The 16,007-nt window shown below is 39.2% G+C and overlaps 1 protein-coding gene across 1 annotated transcript in view; it reads right to left on the minus strand.

Annotated features, from left to right (window-relative positions):
* Nucleotides 1–16,007, minus strand: part of cdh6 (cadherin 6) — a 119,543-nt gene that overhangs the window by 24,446 nt on the left and 79,090 nt on the right. Inside the window, exons 6-7 of the mRNA XM_042498026.1 lie at nucleotides 9,687–9,874; nucleotides 3,498–3,748 (exon numbers count right to left, since the gene is read on the minus strand). Coding sequence (XP_042353960.1) covers nucleotides 3,498–3,748; nucleotides 9,687–9,874 — 439 coding nt within the window. The remainder of the gene's footprint in view (nucleotides 1–3,497; nucleotides 3,749–9,686; nucleotides 9,875–16,007) is intronic.

Genomic DNA, 16,007 nt, shown 5'->3' on the forward strand with positions numbered 1-16,007 from the left:
AAAAACATGGAGAAAAGTTAGAAGTTGCTAGAAAATTACCCAAATTTTAGCGAAAAGACAAGAAAGAAAAAAACAAACAAATAAAAAGGGTAAAAAACAAAACAAAACAGAAGATAGGTAATAATAATTCTAATAACAACAGCAAAATTTAAATAGTCTTCTGTACATTTTCCCCTAATTTTTAACTATTATCTTCTAGCAATTTCTCTCTCTCTCTCTCTCTCTCTCTCTCTCTCTCTCTCTTACCAAATTTTCAGGGCATTATCTTTTCCCTAATTTCTTTCAATTTGTGGGACATAGTTTGCCAACTTGCTCAATGCGTTTTTAGTCGTGTTTTCAAAAGAAATCAAACCACTCAATGGACTGTAACTACAATTAATTTGTACTGAAACTGCTCCTCAACACTGTATGTGTGTGTGTGTGTTGATAGATAGAAAGATACAGTAGGCTATATACTGTACATTGATATAGTGAATACTAAATGAGATTAAATTAGAATACATTAGATTAAATTCAGAAAACAACCAACATGATAAATAATACAATACTAAACCACAGAAATGGTGATACTTTGATCTGTGAGGCTGGACAGAAAAAGCGCTGTTGTACAATGGCCGACCTTGATATTCTAACAAATGGAATCACATAATTGTGCTGCTCTGGAAGCTGCTGCATTCTGTTCTCTCCTCCTATTCAATCTATCAGTAGCTGGCTCAAAACAGCAGCGCTCCTTGAAAATCTCTACCCAGTGACTGTGGACTGCTCACAGAGCATTCTCTATTTTTGAACTAGTTGCTGAATGCAGCTATTCACGGCTTTACAGCACTCCATAGATAATAGAAGTGAGATGCCTTTGCTTCTGTCTTTTTCTCCTGCCTGTCAAAGCGCAGGCAAAGTGCTCTGTGAACAGGAACTGCACATTGTACTGTATGTGAACAGTGTCAGTGTCTGGATCAAGGCTGGTTTCACTATCGACTCCAAAATATAACATCACACTGCTGTCAGCTGTTAATTATGTACCACTCAATCTTAATTATTGTTTTCCATAGAGAGATATATGAATCTGAAAGGAAACATTTCTACAGTACACCCTGCCTCATAATTAGAAAGCACTCAGCAGTAATAATAGTTCACTGACGCAATGTGAATAGCGATATAGTCACACACACAAAGGCACAAACACAGGAATAATTGGAATAGTGTCTGTGTGTGTGTGTGTATGCGTGCCCCCTTATGACACATCATTTTAAGAGTACTCCATGGTTCCATGCCTGTTTTAATTGGAATACGTTCCTCATCAGTTGCCTGCTTTCAATGTGGGGAAATAAGGGCTTAGTTCCAGTCTCCAGCTGTGCTGTGTCCTGCCTGCTGCTGCTGTCAGCTGTCTATCCATGCAGAATGATTATTTCCGTTTAGCTTATCCTACACGTTTTACCCAATTTTAATTTAGTCTATTACCAGTTTATAGACCAAATCACAATGTTTATTTAAAATAACTTAGGGATAGAAAACCGCTGCGTCATGTACATATGATCAAATTGCACTGAGCTCTGCCTACGCTGCGTTCATGGACCCACAAGACATCTGAATTTAGAGAGGGGACACAGAATGATACAAAGGGACACATATGTATTTAAAATCATCATCAGCCGCCACACATAAACTCTACTTCTGTGGGAAACACTGGAGCTCAAACTGTCCTAATTCCATGCATCATCAGTATTGGACAGTGCTGCGGTGAGGCGGGGGGGGCTTTAGATCCAGCCTGTGGGTGCAGCTTCCTGTTGTGTATGTTTGTAGTCAGCAGTTTTTACACACAGACGGCTCGGTCTATAATCTTAATAGTGATCACTATAGCACCAATCTTTTAACCTACTTCTCATTTCTCCTCTGTTCCCCCGCTCCTCACACTCCTATCAGAGCTCCTCACAAGCCTTTAGAGAATCCAGGTCCATTTGAAGTCAGACTTTATCCGACTTCAATGTCGTTTTGCTGAGTTTTTTAAAACGTCAGGACAAGAAGTGAAGATATGCCAACTCTGGCTCTTGTGTTTCAGGCTGCTGATGATAAAGCACTGACTATTACCGCTTCATGACAATGCAGTTAAAAATGATTTAATTGGCTATAGGCTAAAAAATCTCCATCTGGAGGAATATAAGCCGAGCACCAGCCTTACAGAGTAGATATGTATCCTGTAGCAGAAAAATAAACACGCAATTTATTTTCAGATGGATTTTAAAGCAGCTAAGTACACAGTTTCCCCAAAATGTGTGACTCATCAGGATTGCAAAGTGGGGCTGCAAGAGAAAAGAGTGTACCATCCCCACTGAGCGCCACGCCACACATTCACCTTATTTATCCAGATTTATCTAAATCCTGATATCAGCAGGACACTGGCAGGCTCCAAAGGCTCACATTAGGTAAAGTTGGTACAGCAGCTGTGACCAGATGAGTTTTTTTCTAAATTGAAAAATTAACAACATGTCCCATCTGGCTCTACTGCTGTCAGCAAGCACCAATGCTGACATAAATAATCTTATATCTCTATAATTGAAAAAAAGAGAGATTTGGTGATTTGAATAATAAATGGACTGTCAATCCGCAACAAACTCAAGTACAAAATATAGCTGATAGTAGCTGTCGTCTGTAACTGGAAACTAAAGCTGGACTTTACACACTTTGCTACAAGTTTTGCTCACTTGGGCACACTGCAGGAAAATAAGCACATTTCTCATAATGTGATGAAAACACAATCTCAGCTACAGTCAATAGAATTTGAAAAAATGAAACACAGTCCAGTAAGACTGAAACTCTCTGAATTCCAAAAGTGTCTCTGAGAAGTCTAGAAGTAATTTAGTGGTCGCCTTAAAGCAGTGATATTCAACTTATGGCCCGCGAGCCAAATATACCCTAATACGGTGCTGGGTGACCCCCAACCATTTTCTAAGTCCCAATAAAAATAAAGTGACTCACACTGGGAATTTTTTTTGTACTTTTAGTATACATAAGGTGCCAGAGTGCATAAAAAAGCATCTAAATAGAGCATGTGCCGGTGGAGGATCCCCCACAGAGGTCCTAGCTAAGAAACTAATGTCCTTAAATCCTTGAAAAGTCCTAAAAACGTCCTAAAATCTTTGAAATGTCCGAAGATCCAAGAAATTTTCCAAAATCCTAGAAACACCTTAAATCATACAAATGGCCTAAAATTCTAAAACCACCCTAAAATCCTAGAAACATCCAAATCATAGAAATGTCCCAAAATCCAGGAAACATCCCAAAATTCTAGAAGCATTTTAAAATCCAAAAATGTCGTAGAATCTAAGAAATGTCCTGAAATGTCCTGCTGTGACTGGCCACCTGGCCTCCTGTCATTTTGCAAAAGTGGCCCCAAAGCAGAACAAGTTGAGTGTCCCTGCCTTTAAAGATTCCATGGGTTAGTTCATAATCTATTTTTAAGGAAAGTTAAAAATGAAAATACCACTGAGGTTTTTCCTTACTTGACCATGCTGCGAACTCTATCAGGGTCCATGGCGCTGACCGAGCCCACAGCCGCGCCCACCGCAGCGTCCTCCTTCACCTCCATCAGGTAGCTGGCTTTGTCGAACAGTGGCGGCTCATCCTCGTCTTCCACAGCAATCCGAACCGTGGCCATGTCTTTGGAGCCTGCGGACATGAAGCGAGGGTCCACCTGGGTGTTCTGGACCTGGATCTCCACAGTGTACGAAGGCTTCTTCTCAAAGTCCAAAGGCTGCAAAGGCAAAGAGAAAAAACAGGACACACAGGAGGGATTATAGCGGATCCTCTCTGTTGGTACAATCATGGGATCTGTGGAAACGTAAAGCTCATATTAACACTGCCTGGAAAAGTAAGGTCACCAATCGACTTTATTAGATTTATTATATGTACAGTTATACAGATGGACAATGTACATCTGATAGGACAATATTCTGACTCCAATACAGCTCATGTTAGCATCATGTTCTGTTTAAATATTCTGAATTAGCCCTTTTTCCAAATTTAGCATTTTCTGATTAAAGGGATAGTTCACCCAAAAATTTAAATTCAGCCATTATCTTGTCACCCTCATGCTGATGGAAGGTCAGGTGAAGTGTTATAGTCCACACAACCACTGCTGGGGGTTTTCTGGAAAAAGGCATTGGAGTCATCTCCAAAACGATTGAAGCAAATGGTGACCAGGATTCAAATGTAAAACAGAAACATAATATAACTATAAAATGTCTCCATACTGTTCGTCCAAAGTTGTCCAAGTGTCCTGAAGCCCCAACATGCATTTTTTTTAAATAAAAAATGTCACTGACACTATGTGTTTGGGCATAGTTTGTTCTACATTTTAGTGATGTCCTACATTAGAAGCTACAGGCTACAGTACAAAATATGGCTAAAAATATGGTGTCAGTGACGTTTTTTAAAACATCTTTGCATGCTGGGGTTTCAGGACACTTGGATTACATTGGTCGAACAGTATGGAGGCAATTTATGGTTTTATTATGTTTTTTTTTTTTTTTTTTAAGTTTGAATCCTGATCACAATAAGCTTTATTTGTTTGGGAGATGAGTGCAGCCCCTTTTTCCTGTCAAAACTAAACTATAAAATTTCACCTGACCTTCCATCAGCATGAGGGTGAGTAGAGAATGACTAAGAGTTTCATTTTTGGGTGAACTATCTCTTCCAGACATAAAGGATATGCCTTTTTTATTCAGGCTTTAGGGACATTATTTGGGCATGTATACAGAGCATTCCCGATATAAATCTGAAAAAGGCTTTGAACGGCATTTTGCAGCACACTCCTGTCACAGATAAGTTGTCACAAACCAACTGTCAGTTTCTCAGGCTGTGAGGGAGAGATGCATTGCCAATAGAAAGGCCCACATTTCTGGTAGGAAGGAGAAAGGCGCCTACTTCTTAACATTATGAAAACTTGGGTATTGACAGGTTTTTTGGATATACGCAAATTTCAGACAGTGCTTGCACAGTTCAACAAGTCCACCACCTTTGAAAAACCTTGAAAAGAATCCAATTTTGATGCAAAGCAGCTCCAGTTGTTCCACTTTTTCATATTGTCCATTTTCGATGTGATAAACATCATGTTAGGGCGCGTTAACGGGATGTAAATGGTAATATTATATCACATTCATTTGTAATTAGTCATATAAACAACTTAATGTGAATACTGTGTTTTTTGGAATAAAGCCAAAAACCAAAGACTTTGTGCCTGCAAACCTTCTTACAGAGCATTTTTGTCTCTTTTAAGGCAATGACACACCAAGCTAACCCCCTCATTTCCACCAGATCCGTGTTCAGTCCAGCTCCGATACGTCACAGCAGATGGAGCAAATAGATTACACTCTAATCTATGTGTTAATCACTGGCTCCACTGTGTTGTGGATCGACTCCATCTCAGCACCGACAGTCAGGATGCTTGTGGATCAGATACTCAAGGCTTCTATTTTTGCCGGGCGCCAGAGCACTTTGCATCAATTCAGCCGAATTGAACACAGAGCAGACAGGAAATCAGACAGCGATACAACATTAAAACATCTGGTTAATTTTCAAAAAAAAAAAAAAATCTCTGTGTTTACATCTGATCATATTTCACTTAAATACATCAACAAAAGGTCACAATGAGCAGATCCAGGCCTGTATTAATAGGTCAGAGGTTTTCAGAGGTCACGACCGACAACACCGACGAAGAGAAAACCACAAAATTATTTATGACACTTAACATCCTGTTTTATAGGGAGAGCCACAGAAAGGAAATGGCGTGGAACAATTTATTGGGAGTTATGGGAGTGAATGGAGTTACTACTTCTTCTTCTGTACTGACATTAATTTGCGTGATTCTGCAATTAAAAACTCTGATTGGCTGTTCATCTCAGCACACGACAAAAGAAACATGAGTGAGGAAAGTAAACAAAGAGCTTTAGTCGTAGGAAGAGATTATGAAACAAATTTATATAAGGTCAGATGGTGTTTCTGTAGCAGAATCATTTCCTGGTGGTTTGTGTTGTTGTTCACTGGCACACTGTAAATATGTTTTGTTGTTTCAACACTGGACTGGATTGTGTTGTTAATGTGCTAACTAGCATCACAATTCTTCCTTTACTCTTGCTTCTTTATTATGTTGTGACAGGGTTATCACCTGATGCTTTCCTTTAGCATTTCATGCGAATAGTTCAGTCTGGCCATTTTCTTAAGTTTTCTTATTTTCTCCCACTTGTGCGTGTTGCATGTGGACACATCCAGTGGTGTCTGAATGCATTCTCTTGTGACGGCGTCCAGCTGCATACTTGGTGTCATGCTCACATGCCAAAATCCCTGACAGAACGGCGCTCTTGGATGAGCCTGGAGTGAGAATGGGCTGCTGACCTATATTGACATTTAGACATCAAATGCACATGCTGACAGCTTATTCACTTGACAAGTGGCAGTTCGGGATATATGGTACAGTTATTGATATAAGAACTGCTGTAGTATCATGACATACTATGTTAAATAAAGATAAGCCTGAAATGCAGACTAAATTTTTATGTAGGCAGGACTTGTGAAGCAGGCAAAGATTGTTCTGGCCAGCCAAAACACTAACAGTTTGTTACTGTACATATTCACAGTAGCATTGATATCATGCAGAACATCACATCTACTTGTGATCCATCAAGGGAACGACTTTATTATATGATTTAATTTGATTCCTGAGCTGTAGCGCATTAAAGGCAGGAGTCACAGAATGTGTGAAAATATCTGTATCAGGGTTGTCTGGGTGATAACAGAATGAAAAGAGCAGCTTATGCTGTTAGAGAGAAGTCGAACATTAATAAAAATGTGATATAATTCAGCTAACACATTCAATATGATACGATAATAGTTTTTAAAAAGTGCAAATAATGTTGATAAAATGTGCTTATTGATATTGGCTGTGACAATGCTGCATGTTGTTGTTTCAAACAAGAACAAGGCATCAGATTTAGCCGAGCAGCTCGACATGAGCCGCCGCTGCTTCCTGAAGGAATCCTGGATATTGTGCTCATCTTGTATCCTGCTGACAGAGAATCATTATTTCTTTGTTGAAACTTGAAGATTTTCTTAAGGTTGTGTCAGCAACAAGAACAAAGGAATGTCTTAAATATCAATGGTGATTGTACATCAGTAAACAGGCGCTGTGTGAGGACACTGATAAAAAGCTGCCGTCCTGTGTGGTGGTGCCTGCTGCAAAGGCTGTGACTGCGGGTTGTGAAGGTAAAGATGAAGAAGTTTAATTTGGCTTCTTTCATCTGTCAAGCATGCCCAGGCTTTGCATATTTAACAGTACGTGTAAAACAGACTACGTGGGCAGGATCCTTATGAGTGCAAAGTGTGGGATCTGCTGAATCACTGTGTTACATTCATTTGATTTAACCAATGCCCAGAGAAAAATATCCAGATAATTAAAAGCTAGCCTTGTTTGAACGTGGGCATCAGGACAGCAATACATTTTCACATTATTTACTAAAGATGCAGTTTGAACTCTGCTTTTCATTCTGTGTGTGTGGGCGAAACGGTGGTGCTGTGGTAAGTGCTGTGGCCTCACAGGAAGAAGGTTCCAACTTGCCGGCTGGCTGGGTGAAATTTGCATGTTCTCCCCATGTCAGAGTGGGTTTTTTACAAGTTCTCCAGCCTTCTCCACACAAAGATATACAGGTCATGTTAATTGGTTACTCTTAATTCCCCGTAAGTGTGAGTATAAATGTCTGTCTGTCTCATTAGCCCTTTTTACACAGAGATGGCACTAAAGAGCCACTACAGAGATCCTTCTTTATGGCGTCTTTGCATTTTTACACACAACCAAATGACAGCTGCATCATGTCCCTCCAGTGTGTGATTTTGGACAGCATGCCAACAATGCAGAAACAAAAAAGGCATGACATGTAAAACAACAGCGTCTGCCTCTGGTGTTAGCAGTGCTTTCTAAACATTAACAATGACATAACATGTCAATAACAGTAATTTATTGTCCCTGTTTTACAGTGGGTGCTCTTGTCCTCTGTTCAGAGGGTAAGGAGCTCCCAAATTTTTTCTTCTCTCAATTTATGGACATTTTCGACTACTTTTCTGATTGATAGCTGCTTTTTAAAACTCCTGCAGTGGGTCTCACACATAATACACTGTCAAAACATCACAACCGTCCTGTCCAAAAGCCCATTCTGCCAGCAGTCCCTTTTACACAGTCCTTGATTCTGCGCTGTGTCTACCTCTGTGCCAGCTCAAAGGCAAGACAACTGTGCCCCCATTCTGCATTCTCACCTTTTATACAGAACAGCAAGGTGCAGTAATGGCTGTTTTCATGGACAGCACCCAACTAACTCTAAGCAGGTAGCAGTCTCGCCATCCGCACATTTGACTGTGCAAGACACCAGGGAGGAAGAAGTTTTTAAAATCTCTGTGCATTCAGCTCTCAGGACTTTTGTAGCTTCTGTTTGGTTTGGAGTTCAGTTTCTTTCCTGCCTCCCTTTTTCGCACTTCAGATCTCTGCGTTCTTTTACTGTTTCATGTTTGCTTTCAGACAGAGTCTACTAAGTCACAGCTGATGAAAACCCAACATTTCCTAATTATCCAGCTTCATAATAAAATCTTCTACGTAACTAAATAACAGGGCACTTTTATTGTAAAGCATCTTTAGGAAATACAATGTGTTTGGCACCAAATTAGTGGAAAGTTGTTAGTTGCTTTTCTTCAATAAAATCAAGTCTATTAATATGGCAGGGAGGAAAGTAAAAGCCCAAACAGCCACAGTGAGATGTTAGATGCAGAGCTGGTGACCTGTTAAGGGTCTGCAGCCCCCTGTGATCCTCAACAGGATAAGAACTTAATTTCATTCTGTGATACTGGAATTTACTCTGCTGTTAATTTACTAGCCTATATTTCATATTAAGGTTGATATATTGCCTCTGACAATCACATTAAGAAATACCTTTGTGAAAAATGATACAACATTATAGGCATTAATTAACATTAATGCATGTATTCATTAGGGGGAAAAAAACACATTTTCCTAGTATAATGCTTTGCAAAAAATCAAAACGTCAATGTAATATAATAGAAATCCGAGAATAAAAGTAACTTCATACAGTAAACATATGAAAGTAAATACAGAAAAAAAAATAAATAGATGAAAATAAAAATGAATCTGGTAAAAAAAAAAAAAGTGTATAAAATGTATGATGATAAACAAATTGTCAGTGTTAAATAATGAATATTTGAAAATTAAAGTAACGTAATAAAATAATCATTTAAACAAACAAAATAAATTTAAAAAAGAAAAAAAGAATAAATACAAACAATAATAAATCTAGTAAGAAAATCACGTTAAACTATATGGTGAAAGAAAATAAATAGTCAATTTACTATTAGAAAATAGAATTGAATAGAATTACACAATAATCAAAATACTAATATGCTTTGGATAAAAACATCCATATAGAATGAAAATGGGTTTTGCCAAGTTTTTAGTGGAGCAATTTAATCACAAAAAATTGTCAACCTGTTAAAGGGTTAAAGCTATTAAGATATTTTTCATTGTGTTTCCGTCTCATTATTGCTGTCTGTAACTCTGGCTGTCACATTACACCAGCAGCAACAATTTACAGAGGTGCTCAGTGCTCTGAGCCCAGTTTGGTCCCTCTGCCTCTCACCTTGCTGACACTGATAACTCCCTCCTGGGTGTCTTTGTCGGTGGAGATGTCGAACATGTCCATGCCGTCTCCACTGACGATGGAGAAGTACATCTCAGCATTCTTCCCGATGTCTCTGTCTGTGGCTACAATCCTTCCAACTGAAGTGCCAGCCTTGGACAACTCCGAAATTTTGAACTGGTAAATACCTGAAAGCACAGAAAATGAGACTGTCAGCTGAGTAATAGAAACCTGGTTCTCAGTAATTCTGCCATCAAAGGTTGTTGGCAGATTGTTGCCACTATTAGCCAGTATGTAAAACAGCTAACTGCTGGCTTCGAGGACACCCAATGGTAGAATGAAAAGAGCCCATCTGGACAAGGCCACCTTCCACACTGCATTATTTCAAGGGCCTGTGTTAATTTTTCAAAGATAAGGCCATATTCAGAATGACATGAGAGCCATGTGAATAAAAACAGCTCAATAATGTATATGAACAGAGCCAGTCCATCAGCACAGAGGGCTCCAGCAAAAACAAAAAGTTTAACCTTTATCAACTTTTGCTGTAAGGCAACATGACGTCATCCAGCAAGGGATTGCATTAGCCAGTCAAATACATGTTCCATGGCACAAAACTTCAGCCGCTTGGCAGACATGTCATCAAGCCCAGGTGCCTTTCCAGCTTTGCACCTATTAAGTTGCTGCTGCACATCCCTCACAGTGAACGGAGGAAAATGCAGGTACGTCCGGGGGGAGGGAGGGCCTTAAGCAGCTCCTCACATGTAGCAGAGGGGTCTTGGGTGTCAAAGCGTGTGTAGAAGGAGTTCAGGGTGTCAGCAAAGGTGGTGGGATCAGAGACTGTGATTGTGGAGTGAGCCTGGCTGGGTAACTGACTGGTAAGGAGCTAGATTTTATTGAAAGCTTGTTTTGTGTTCATGCTGCTGAACTGCTGAGAGTGGTCCAGTCCTTGTGCTGAAAGGCTTTGTGCTTTTCCCTCAGGCTGTTTTTGATATGGTAGGTGATCCAGGGTTTGGAGTTTGGATATTTTCTAAAAGTTCTTATAAGGATGGTGTGTGACACGCAGAAGTGAATGTCGTCCATGACCACTGAAACCCTATAATCCATATTTTATATTTGTTATTTCAAATTGTGCATTTTGAGGGTTAATGGAAATGGATGGATGAGGATGGACGGGGATCGCAGGTTAACAGGGGGGACACACACATGCTCTGGTCCTGTCTGAAGCTACGCCTGTGTTGTGTTTCCTGGTTGCGCCGATGTCGTGATCCAGCTCGACGCGACCTTCTGCTGCCGTTATTATGCGTCATGCCTCCAATATAAATATACACAACACCTACAATTTTTACAGGTAACATCAAATGCAATCATAGAGTGCATTTAGTAATTTTACATCTATCACTATTGTGATATGATATGCTATTGTTAACATTATTGCTGTTGCATCTCTCCCACTCGCTCTCCTTCTCTCCTTCTCTTTCCTCTTGTCATTACTGTAATTTAATTGTTATTTACGACATCTATTGCACGTGTGTCCGTCCTGGAAGAGGGATGTCTCTGCAGCCGCTCTTCCTGGGGTTTCTACCATTTTAATTCCCTCATTACAGGTTTTTTCTGGGGAGTTTTTCCTTAGTTGATGTGAGGGTCTAAGGACAGAGGGATGTCATATGCTGTAAAGCCCTCTGAGGCAAACTGTGTTTTGTGATAATGGGCTTTATAAATAAAATTGAAAATCATGTCATGAATGTTGAAATTGGCTCTCAAGAGCAAAACTGTTTGTGTACCAGGCTGTAAACGTCTTAATTTCTGCAGTTAAGTTGTGCATGTTAACATGTGCGTCTGTGGGGATTGGCTCTGTTTTGAAGCCAGCCTCAATTGGACAACAGAGAAACTGCAGTTTTCAGCACTTAGGCATTGGCTTCATTTTTCAGCCTCGGAGGTTGCTGCTTGGTTTAAAATTATTTTTACAGTATTTGTCTCACAGTCTTGTAGAGTTCATATTTTATGAGACTTTTTTGGTTTAGGGATTCATTATTATTTTCTCTTAAATGATTAAACCTCCAAGATAGCCACAGATTTTCAGCTCTGAAAGGTCTAATCTCAGCCATCACAGAGACTTCATATTAGGTTCTAATGCAGACCTTCTTAGCCTTGTTTGGGCCAGCGTCCCCTATCCATCATCCAGGTTCCTTAGCCCAAACTATTCATGTTGAAGATTATTCTCTGTTACATCAATAAAAAACCTGTCATGGAATTCCAAATATCAGAGGTAACTGGAGCTGACAGTGTGAGTATCACTATCATTAGTATCCCAGGAACCAAAAAGCAATGTGAATGGAAATTATATTTATGATTGTTAAACAAATCAAGGGTAGAAATTTGATATTCTAACTTTAATTAGGTCTCATTATTGATCACAACAGCAGCCAATCAGAGAGTGCTTTGGTGTTCCAGCTGAACAAGAAGCCTTCTCATTTAAGGAACAACATTAAAAAAGCAGGCAGCTTACCAAAGAGAGAGTCTAAGTACATATTTTAAAACAGGTAATATTACATATGAAAAAGAATCTAATAATAAAATCATGCATAAAATTCTTATAATTTTTAAGCACTTTTCCAGGCCATTTACTTGTTTGTTTTTTATTTTTATCTATGTATTTATTTTTACTAATTTGTTGTGAATTTTAGGCCATTTCTTCCCAAGCTGAGCATTGCCTTCTTCCCATTTTTTTTGAAAGAAATCAATCAATTTTCTCTGGTTTCATAGGGTTTGAGGAAATAAGTTCATTGCTTTAAAGTTAGCTTGAGCTATCTAAAAATTAGTTTCAGCTTAAGTACTTGTAGATCTAACAAAAAGCAAGGGCAGCCGACTACAGACCTCTAACCAATAGACAAGTCTTCTTGTTATGCAAAAAAAATAACTAAATAAAAAATTAAGGCAGAAGCAGCTGAAATATCTCAAACAAATCTCTCTCGCTTTCCCTCTGTCTGTGTCTCTAGTGCTTGTAGTTCTCCAAAGTGCCCTGCTCAAAGTAGGGTAGCTTTCCACTTTTACGCATGTTAACAGAATTCACGAAGGAGTGTGACCGCAGCGCTGGAGCATGCCGCTCCAGAGGGAACAATGAAAAACTGTGCGCAAGTGAAGAAAAAAAAGCCTTGTCTGCAGCAGGGACAGCCTGGTTGAAGTAAATCATCAGACGATGATGATAAAAACATGTCAAATTATAGAACTGTGTCAGTCTGCATGTAGGACTAGACTGGCATATAAAAGCAGACACACACAAACACCCTCCAAGGACACCTCAATAAACCCCTTTTAAAAATATTGCTCGAGGTGCCCCCTCTGATGTTTGCTGATCGCAGGCCTAGAGGGAGGCACCACCACACTAATGAAAAATCTGCTCATGCTGAGTTGAGTAATGGACAGTTAAGCTAAAGGTAAGTTCACAGAGGTCATCTCACAGGTAAATAAAAAAGTTTGTTTGTGGTCAATGAGGAGCAAAGCTTCTCTCTCCACAGTCACACAACTATTGGAAGTGACCTGTGGGCGGGTCAGAGCTTTTACGTGGCACAAACTGAAGAAGAGGGGTGCAATCTGTCTTCCACCTGATCGCAGTGTGTTGGATCTTCAACTGGAAAGGACAAACTACATGACATATTGTCAGCTCCATGACAACCTGCTAGAGCATCCCTCTCCCATTGGTCAAACTGAAAAACAGATTATGGAGACGAGCAGTGGTCCATTTGTTTTGATTGTAAAATTGTAAATTCAGGCTAATTACCTTGTTAACCCTTGTTCTATCTGTGAATTTCCAGCTCAGCTCCTACAATAAGTCTAAAATACACTGTGTTAAACAAAATTGTTACATTCAGAATTTCATTCATTCAAAATGCTCCATTGAAACTCATTCAAACTGCAATTTTTGATCCCACAGCCATCAAAGTATTAAAAACATGCACTGTATTATTTCTGGGTGTCATTCTGGACTTAGAATTTGTCATTCTTACTATTTTCCACCTGATGATGTCATCTGGACCATATTTGGCATATGGAAAAAATACATTCTATTTCCACTAGGCGCACTGTCATAATCAATGTTGCTGCTAATCATTGACATATCCCAGACTGTCATTAGAAAAAAAAAGATCTACTTAGCGTGAAGTTATATTGAAAATAATTACTTTTTTGTGTGATTTTCATCCAAAAACATCATGACATCATGATAAAAACCTGGCATTAAAAGGGTTAAAATTCTATAAATGTATGGATATTTTGTATTTTTACATTATATTTGATATAAAAAATAAACTCAATGAAAGTAGAAAATTCTGTTAATACATAATATTTTGTATAGCCTGATTTTGAAAAGAGCATTTTGTGTGCAGAGTGGTATTAGTGTGTATTTGACACTGCACTACTACTACTACTAATAATAATAATAAAAATACTACTACTGCTACTATTACTACTACTACTTCTACTAATAATAATGATATTAATAATAATAAGTAGTAGTGTCTGAGTAAATGTCTCCCCCTCAGTTCCTCAGATATGATGCTGAATTATGACCAGAAAAGTGTTTTTGCAGAATATTATGATGTCACAGTTGACCTTTGACTGACTCTTGGATATAAAATCTCATCACTCTATTATTTTATCATATTAGACATATTTGTGTTAACTTTTGTCATTATCAGTGTGTCATTATCAGTGGATTCTTGAGTTATGGCCAAAAACACATTTTGTGAGGTCACAGTGACCTTGACCTTCAACCACCAAATTGTAATATTGTATATTGTATATTGCATTTATGAGAAAGAGAAAGATGTAAGGTTACAGTGACATTTGACCATCAAATTCCAGTCAGTTAATTTATAAGTCAATGTTGAGGGTTGTGCCACATTTGAAGAAATTCCCTAAAGATCTTCATGAGATAACTCGTTCACAAGAATGGCACTGATGAGGTGACAGTGATCTTGATCTTTGAACTATGACCACCAAAGTTGAACCATTTCAATGTTGAGTTCATGTGAACATTGGTGTCAAATTGAAAGAAATTCTGTCAAGGTGTTCTTGAGTTATAATGGGTTGGACGGATCAATGGACAGACAACATGATGCAGAGCTGTCGCTGCTGCTGAAACATAAAAAGACAGACACTGACCAAAGTCCTACTGTCTGCTGGGCTGCAGCTTTGTCCCTCTTTAATATTTATGTGTTTTTTGTTTTCTATCTTTCAGTGTCTTATTGTGTCAGTGACCCTCTACCTTGTCATTTGCTCCTTGCTGCCTTTTAAGCCTAGCAGGGGCTTTGTCTCATGTAATCCCTCTCACGGTTTCATTAATTCTTTTCCTTTGGGGTTTATAGGGGATTTTTCTTGGTGTCACTTAGGCAGGTGTTTGTCTGTCTTGTCTAATGTGGCCCTGTGGGGCCCCTTTAGAGTGTTACTCGGATTAAAAGCTGCACAGATAAGCCTGATTTAACATAAAAGCTGAAACATCACCACCTGAGTCAGACTGACTGCTATTGATCAAACCCCATTAATCCAGCCTTTCATGTGCTGTGAGTCAGTGATGGAGCAGGCAAAGCAGGTCATCAAAAATGGATGCAGCGCATAAACTCAAACCAAGACATTGTGAAAGTTTGTCTCCCCTTGAAAAAAAATCTTTTGACAGCATAAGTGCTGAATAAAGAAACAACATCTTTCTGTTATCTTAGAACTTCATAAAGATGGTTAGACAGGTAGACAGCAAGAACAAAAGAGGCATTCCTGGTTGAAAAAAAGTGGTGTAAATGCTGATGGAAGCCAGGCGCTGGAACAATGTCTCCGCCAGACTGCTGACTATCATTAAAAAATGTGTTTCAATGTATTTTTGTGAGTGTGATGTATCCCTTTGTTCTCCGAAATAAGCACTTACACCGTGTTTTGCCATCAGTTTGTTATGGCAGTTAGAGATGGCTGTTGTTGAGTTTTCCTCTTTATTGTGAAACAAACAGCCTTGTCCTGTGTGAAAGACAGCTCGTTTGAGTCGCTGAATGGAGTGCAAGCACACAAACATGTTTAAATGAATGCAAATGAAATGTCACTCTGCTCTATGAACCCGAGGCACTTCCACATCAGGACGCTTTCCTTTACTCACGATGTGTGAGTGTGTGTGTGTGTGTGTGTGTGTGTGTGTGTGTGTGTGTGTGTGCGTGCATAAACTCTATCTCAGAGATCTTTTGGTGTGTATAAACCACTTGAGTGAGTAGTTTTATGCTGCTGTGACACAGCAGGTGTCACCAGCCTGGCAGCTAGACAGTACTCAACCTGCCACTGTTTTGG

The sequence above is a fragment of the Plectropomus leopardus genome, chromosome 12, assembly GCF_008729295.1.
Source record: "Plectropomus leopardus isolate mb chromosome 12, YSFRI_Pleo_2.0, whole genome shotgun sequence".
Classification (NCBI taxonomy): Eukaryota; Metazoa; Chordata; class Actinopteri; order Perciformes; family Serranidae; genus Plectropomus; species Plectropomus leopardus.